This window comes from Echinops telfairi, unplaced genomic scaffold (genome assembly GCF_000313985.2).
Source record: "Echinops telfairi isolate 266 unplaced genomic scaffold, ASM31398v2 ScPeMD7_23;HRSCAF=83, whole genome shotgun sequence".
Classification (NCBI taxonomy): Eukaryota; Metazoa; Chordata; class Mammalia; order Afrosoricida; family Tenrecidae; genus Echinops; species Echinops telfairi.
In genome coordinates, this window is record NW_022103920.1 from 32,877,958 (window position 1) to 32,886,518 (window position 8,561).

At 39.0% G+C, this 8,561-nt stretch overlaps 1 protein-coding gene across 1 annotated transcript in view; it reads left to right on the plus strand.

Moving 5' to 3' along the window:
• Nucleotides 1-8,561, plus strand: part of TMEM168 (transmembrane protein 168) — a 36,143-nt gene that overhangs the window by 14,645 nt on the left and 12,937 nt on the right. The window contains exons 2-3 of the mRNA XM_004702578.2: nt 4,853-4,995; nt 5,775-6,049. Of these exons, the coding sequence (XP_004702635.1) occupies nt 4,853-4,995; nt 5,775-6,049 (418 nt within the window). The remainder of the gene's footprint in view (nt 1-4,852; nt 4,996-5,774; nt 6,050-8,561) is intronic.

The following is an 8,561-nucleotide window of genomic DNA, read 5'->3' on the forward strand; positions in this document are numbered from 1 at the left end:
GTTTAGAAAATAATTATGACAACATATGTACAAATATGCTTGATAGAATTGATGTACGGATTGTTATAAGAGCCCCCAATAAAATGATCTTTAAAATACATAAATGCTATACTTTTTGTGACATGTCAGCATTAGTTCTGGGGGAATTTCAAAAAGTTCATTGAAAGATAACATTTTTTAAAATTCCAGGTTTTTTTAAGTACTTCTTGAAGGCCCTCGTATTTGTCTTAGTTATCTAGTCACTGCTATAACAAATAGACCGCAAGTGCATGGCTTTCACAAACCAGTTTTCTCTGTTCTCTGTTGCTAGGTGTCACCACGTTGGTTGGGACCCTTAGTGACCCTGTCTAAAACAGAGTGAGGTGCCTAGCCCTGCACTGACCTCACAACTGTTAGGTTTGAGCTCACTGTTGCAGTTACTGTGCGAACCCATCTCTTTTTCTCTGGCCCTCAACTCTGCCAAGCATGATAGCTATCTCTAGGGAGTCGTCTGACTTGATAACATGTCCAAAGCAAGTCTCACCCTCCTCACTTCTAAGGAGGCTACAAATCTGAATTCAGGGTGCCAACTCAACGGGAAAACTTTCTTTCTCTGTCGATTCTGGGGATGTCCTTGATGTCAATTTTCCCCTGGGTTTAGAAGTTTCTGGGCACAGGGGCACGGGGCGTAAAGGCACTATCAGTCCTTACTCTGACTCGTCTTTCTTGGTAGTTGTAGGTCTCTCCCCTTTGTTTGCCTTTCTGCCCTTTATGTCTTGTGAAATAAAACACGTTACAGACACTCCAGGGAAAATCTCTGTACATCTGACCATACCTGTGGACTGATTAAGGGTGTTTTAACCCACCCTAATCCTCTTAGAATGGATTGGCCAATCACATCAGATGACATCAAGGAGGATGATTACACCATTACTTAACTGTCCGATCACAGAATCGTGGCCAACTTGACACATGTGTTTGGTAATATGATTTAATAGATGACAGTATCTTGTATTGCAAAAATATACTTAATCCTATCTGAAAAACTTTAGAAATTTAAAACAGTTAATGTTTTGACCAGGACTTGAAAGCAACAATTTAATAGTGAAATAATAGTACCTACTTTTTTTTTTCCGTTTATAATTTATTGTATTTTTCTTTTGGTTTTAGTTCCATGCATTGCTGCCTTAATAAGCAAGTTCTAGTTTGTAATGTTAAAGGTAGAAAATAATAGAGTTGCCTTTTTGTTTGGTATCGACTGATTCTTTTGTGTGAATGACTGACATAATTTGAATGTAATCTTATGTGAATAGGAGTTGATTCTATCAAATCGTTTTCCATTTTAATGGAGTAACATATACAATAGACGTGAAAGAAAATGAAAAGGAATCAATGAAATTACCATTATTTACAGATGAGATGCTTACTTAGAAAACCAGTTTAAAATGTAAGGAGCCCTGGTGGTGTTGTGGGTAAAGCATTAGGCTGGTAACATAACAGCCTGAAAACCTGTGACTCGGAGTAACCCGAGGGTTTCGGAGATGGAGCGTTTTCAGGAGCAGACAGCTGTGTCTTTCTCCCTGTCTCGGGTCGGGATGAGTCAGAAAGAATCCTTGGTGGCACATGGGTTACACATTGGGCTGCTAACCACGAGGTCAGTCAGCAGTTAGAACTCACCAGTCACTCAAAGGGAGAAAGATGAGACTTTCTGCTTCTGTAAAGATTTGCAGAAACACACAGAGCAGTTCTGCTCCCTGCCTTGGGGGTCACTGTGAGTCTGAATCAACTCAAGGACAGTGGGTTTGGATTGATGGTACTATTTGTGAGGATGCTTATTGTTGGGGATTTTGCTGCTCCTTTAAAATGCCGGCTTCTTGTTCGGTGCCGCCGAGTTGACTTTCACCTCATACTGAGCCCTGGTGACCGTGGGGCTCTCCCAGCGGGTTCCTAGGCTGTAACGTTTACAGGGGCAGATCGCCAGTCTTTGCACCTCGGTGTTGCAGCCAGGACTGTGCTGTTTTCCCCGCAGAGCTCTGGAAGTCACAAATGAGGTTTGTCAGAAGAGGTTGCTTTTATTTACTGATCTCATTAACATGAAACAAACCAGTATTCAAAGTATGCGAATTCTCTTAGACTTAGAAAAGTATATCTCCTTATAAAAAATGTATGAAAAGAAATAAATGGCATTTCTAGTGCAAACATGGTACCTGAATGGCATTGAAAACTAAAGAAAAACATACAAGGGGGTGTACAAAGGTTGTGGGAAGTTTTCATATTTTAATTCTAGTTTTGAAGTCCTCCCACCCCCAGTGTGTGTGTGTGTGTGTGTGTGTGTGTGTGTGTGTGTGAGAGAGAGAGAGAGAGAGAGAGATATCTCACTGCCATAGTAACCCTATATGTATAGGATTTCCTGAGAATGAATCCTTATGGAAGTAGACAGAGTCCTGGTGGATTTGTACTGCCAACCTAATGGTTAGCAACCCAGGGCCTACCCCACAGAGCTCCATAGAGAACGTAGATGATAGCTACCTCAATAACAAGTTAGAAAATGTACTTACAATGATTCCATTCATAAGAGCAAAAGAATCAATTTTCTTTTTTAAAAATTCGATTTTATAAAGAAATACTATAAAATGCCACTGAAGGTGATAAAAGACAACTGACTACTTTTTTAGGATATGAAGATACAATACTGTATCATGAAGGTATTTATTATTAATATAGGGGGAATTGTTTTAAATGCTGACCTGCAATTTTAGTGACTTCAAAAGGAGCAAAATTCCAAAGTCCAGTATCTCCAGTCTCCAGTGGTGAGATCGCTGATAAACTCTCAAGTTAAGCTAAGATCCTGAAGGAAAAGGGCAAATGTGTGTTACATATAGCCTTCGGGAATGTCACTCTGGCCTTGGGTCTTCTCAGTGGTCCAATCTGGATTACCAGTTGGTCAGACCTGGATTGAGATATGTGGACTGGTAATGCCCTCAGCTCCCTGGAGCAAACCCAACCTTCCCTTGGTGATGTTATCCTAGCTTTCAAGTTAGTCATGATATTCATTTTATTTACACTGCTCTGCTCACAAAAATCGCTATAAATAAATGCATCTATTTACATACATGACATCAGAAGCAATAAGCAAAATAAAAAAAACAAACCTAAAAGTCTTACAGTATCAGAATAATAAAGCAGAGAGAAAACTGCTTACAAAATAGAAAAACGGTAAAGATAATAAATAATGAGGAATTTCAAAATACCAAAAAGTCTCATTAAAAAATAGAAATTTGAGAATCCAAAAAACCTATCTGGCTAACATTAAAGTTTAATAAGAATCTAGACAAAGCTAAAGTGAAAATGAATTGAAAGATATAGCTCGAAAATTGCTGTTAACCTGAAAACAGTGGGTGACCACATTAGATCACAAAATGGACAAAGACTGCATCATTATAGAACTGCTAAATTGACAACATTACGTAACTGTGAAACCACTGAGCATCATAGCCCAGACAAATCGACACATAGCCTTTACCAGCACAGCCAGTGGCTTTCTTACCTCTCATCTCACCATTACTATCAGATGTATGTCAGTAATGTGCAAAATAGGTTTTCACTGTAATCCACTTTCCAATGCACATTGAGAGCAAGACTTCACTTCCCTGACCAATGGTTGGAAGGATTTCAGTGGAGGCAAAATCCTAGTGAGCACTCTGCCAATGAATTTTGGGCTTTCACTGTCATCCATAGCCTGCAAACCAGCTGCTCAGAAATTAAGTCCAATAAAATTGTCTCCCCTGATACTGAATTTTACTGTTTACAATCTGGGGATCACACAGTCGGGTGTACTCCTTCCGTGTGAATTTAGCTGATAACCTCACTTAGATAGCTGCTTGTTTAAGACGAGCCTTTAAGACCCCAGATGTTATTCCTTCTGGTAACTGGGTACCCATAAGATTGCTTCAGTGCACTTTGCTGTAGCACCCATATCTTCAGCGGTCTCTTCATAAGGGCAGGGATTGAGCAGGGTCACATTGTAAGAACTTAGCTTATGGTTTGTCATTAAGTGCAAGCTCAAAGTCCATTCATATATCTTAAGTTTATCTATCTATATATCTCCCTGGTCCACTTCAGAGGCAGAATTATCAGCTTATTGAGAAATAATTAGAGTAACTTCCAGGAGACATTTGATAATTTTGTGCCTCCTTTTATTAATATTCTATCCTTCCTGCTCTTAGAATGTTTAAATATCCTAATATTTTCTTTCTTTATAATTTTGAATTTAGACATAACAGAAAGACTAGAAGAGTTTGAGGGGGGAAACTTAGGAATTAAAATAAGGATGGCATTACTTTTTATAGCTTTCAGCTCTTAATTTTTTAAAAAACTATTCAAATCTTAGAATCTTAATTTCTCCTTTAATTAAAAAATAAATGAGTCCTTTCTACTCTTTTTGATTAAATAAACAAATGTATTATTGTTTTTTGTTTTGTTTTTTTAATGTCCTGGGAAATTGTGAGTTTCATGAGGAGAGAATTTGCTTTCTGGCTGTTCGTTTTAAGGAAAGAGGTGGTTTGTTTTTGTGTTTTCATTTAGTTGAGACGGGAGGTTGGCAACTGGAGGAAAAAATGTGCTATGTTTGTTTTGCCATAACTTCTGAGAAGTTTAGAGATAAATATAGGGTTTGCTACATTAATTAGCTCATCCATGTATACTTGATTGCTTTATAGCTTCAACTTGTAATTATTTTTAGATCGTGAATTGTTCTTTCTCCCCTGAGTTTTGAAATAGGGGTAAAATTATGAATAAATATTTGTGTTTATAAATATATATTCACATGCATATAACCATATCATGTAAACATGTCATTTAAAATTTCTTTTAGCCAACAAATGGAATCTTCTTGAGCATGTTTCTCATTGTTTTGCCATTGGAATCCATGGCACACGGGCTCTTCCATGAACTGGGTAACTGTTTAGGAGGAACATCTGTTGGATATGCTATTGTGATTCCCACCAACTTCTGCAGGTAGAGTAACCTAGTCAAGTAACTGCATGACTCCACATTTTCGTAGTGTTTCCTGAATATGACTAGAACATGCTAGTGCATTGTTTTTCAAAATGATAATGGGTTATATTTCTTCATTCTAGATTTTAGAAAACTTTTATCTACTCTATATAATGTAATATTTAGAATTGAAGTTAAGTATTTGTATATCATATATAAGAATTTAACAAACAAGTATTTAACTTTTGATGTAGGAGCTCTGGTGGCGTTGTGTTACATGGTGGACTATAGTCCCCAAGACCATCAGTTTGGTGGCACCAACCACTCTGCAGGAGAAGATGGGGCTACTCCCATTATGCGTTACAGTCTCAGGAACCCGCAGGGGTAGCTCCTCAATGTCCTGTGGGGTCACTGTGAATCAGCATTAACTAGATGGCAGTGAGTTAGAACTTCCAATTTATCTAGAAATCTGAAAATTCAAATGCATTTTTAAAGGTAAGATCCTAACCTAAAAGGGATATCTTGTTTTTTTAAATGCCATGGAAATATAAATAGCATGTACACTGGACTATAGAGTCTGAAATTCTTGCTCTAACGTGGGCAACCTTGGTATCTGTACCCAAAATGCAGATAATGCTGTTCTGCTCATCTCACTGTAGGGATTTTAGAAAAACAAGAGTCTCCCAATTAGCTAGACCAGCGCCTATGATTCCTAAATAATTATAAATTATGATTAATAAAGTGACAAGAGAACGAACACTTGTTAAACATCAAAATAATCTTTCTTTCTCCTGTTTCAGTCCTGATGGCCAGCCAACACTTCTTCCACCAGAACATGTTCAGGAGTTAAATCTCAGGTCGACTGGCATGCTCAATGCTATCCAAAGATTTTTTGCTTATCATATGATTGAGACCTATGGATGTGACTATTCCACAAGTGGACTATCTTTTGACACTCTGCATTCCAAGCTGAAATCTTTCCTTGAACTTCGGACTGTGGATGGACCTAGACATGATACATACATTTTGTATTACAGTGGGCACACCCATGGCACAGGAGAGTGGGCTTTAGCAGGTAAAGTCACGTTTGGCAATTTCACTATTGTGATGCTGTGCTTGTTCATAGACACCTGGTCCTCAGACAAAGAGAGTAAATTCCAGGACTCTCAGTTTTTCTTGCTCGATAGTTTTCCAAATATACATGTTATGGCTCAAATTTGTTTTTCTTCTCTCTAGGGTACCTCTTTTTCATCATTTTAATAATCTCTAAAAGTAAAATTTTGAGAACTGTATCTGGTAGTGATGGGAAGAAAAGACATTGGTTTGACTTGAGACTTCAAATCAGTGTCCCTTTAAGGAATTTTCACAATTATTGAATATGGATATAATTTTCAGAAGCTGATAAAGCTGCTCAGTAGCAACTAACAGCATTGATCCAAGACTTTAAATATTATGGATGCATGTTTTTAGTAGTTCTTTACTCATGAAGTTTTATTTGTGTTAGAAATCTCATCAGAAATGTACCCAGCCTGCTATCTTACCTGGTGGTAGCAGTGTGAGATCAGGAGACCTTGGTTCTGGTCTTCATTTGCCACAACTGTGGTACTTTGGGCAAGTTACTTACGGTAATTTCTGTAGGTTTCAGTGCTCTCATCTATGAAAAGATGAGTTAAATAAACATTGAAACCCATTCTGAAGCATTTTTTATGCTGCTCAGTAGGTTAAAAAGCATAAAATAGATTGGGTGTACATGAATTGTGGGAGCCATGGAAACACTTTGCAAGGCTTATTATTACTAAGGGAACAATGAGAAGACCTTTTCAATTTGCCACCGTTTCCAGCTTGACTGGAGACCCCTCAAGGCAAGAATTCTGTTTGTATATTGCTATATGCTTAGCCTCGAGATTGTCACTTAGGGGATTCATAAATAATTTAGAGATAAAATCATTGAATGAATCCTCACACAGAAAAGGTAACCTCCTCATTTTAGATGAAGAGTTCTCATGTTATTATATCCTGTTTTTCTCCCCTTAAAGGATTATAGGTATTTCAAGCAAATAACACATCAATAAGAATATCCACGTCCATGCAAAAGAAGGAAGGAAACAAACTCAGGGCTAACATAGAAATTACTTTAAACCAGCGCAGTCTCACTAATATACAAGATTTGTAACTCAGGTTTTTATCATGTAGACATTTGGGGAGATTTTTTTGTAAGACTAACATTTACTGGGCACTTTGTAACCATCAGCTACTATGCAGATTAGATGCATTATTAGATTTCATCCTGAAACCCTTTGGAATAGATGCTGTCACCTCATATCCTCATTTTTCAATGGATAAAATGGCAGTCAAAAATAGTTTTTATGAATTACCTATAGTGACACCATTGATAGTGATGAATTAATGAGTTTTGCTCAGCTTTCCTGACTCTTAGTGTATTTTCTTTACACTAACCATGCTGTTGTTGAATGAAAGCTGTGATGGTACAGAAATGGCACTTTCTAATTAGCCAGAACGTTTGGTTAGACAGCGTACCAACTTTTATAAACTATAGGAAACTATTTATAACTTTTTAATAATGTAGGAAACATTTCTTTAAGCTTTATGATTCCTTCACTCTAGATAGAGTATAGAACATTCTGTGTTCTTCAGAGCAAGAAAGAAAATAGCGGTATTCCCACACCCACAGGCGTACTTTCTGGTCTTGCTGGTGCGTGGCTTATCCTGGGCGCTACGTGAAGTTCTCCAGTTTCCCCAGGGAGAGTCCCAATTTTAAAAACTGCGTATCTCCTGAATGAGTCCCAGGATTGGAGAAAGCAAGAGAATTTGAGCTTGAAAAGCCCGTCTTCATCACCACACCCAAAGGTGTAAAGCAATTCAGATTTGCCTCGGTTCCGCTCTTGAGGCTTGCTGACGTTATTGTCAATGAGGGAGAATTTCATCATTGCTGTTGTGGCTGGGTTTTTGCAAGTAGCTCAATTTCTAGGCCTCCTTAATTATGGATCGCAATTCCATCTTGGCACACTTTAGACCCACACAGCACACACGAAGAATTGCCTGAGCCTAATAAATTCTTTTCAGCCCCCCACCCCCAGCCCACACACGTGGTACAACCTCCTCATTTTCCAGGGGTCCTTCCCTTATTCTATGCATGTCTTAGCAACCGCTCGGCCCTGTCAGCCTTCTCGTCTCCCCTGTGTGAGCCACATCCAGTTTGGGGAGAGGAGAGGGACCTGCTCTGACACCTCAGACCCCTTTGCTCCCCCTGATATTCTGTCACCTAACATTTGTCATTTGTCAGCCCCAGACCTATCCTCTCTCTCTGCTCCTGCTCACAGGTTCACGGGTGACTGGAGCTCAGGGGTGGGGAAGGGGGCCTGCAACCACAGAACTGGAGGCTCAACCACTGATACTTTCTGCATCTGCACCCTGCCCAGAATAGAATGGTCTAGGGGGAGGCAGCCAGCCAGCCCTCTCCCCCTGGTCATCCAGAATTCGCCTGGACATGCAGGTCCTTCTCCCAGAGTGACAGCCCTCTTCCAAAAGTGTCACCTGGACATCCCCACTAAAACCAGACCCACTGC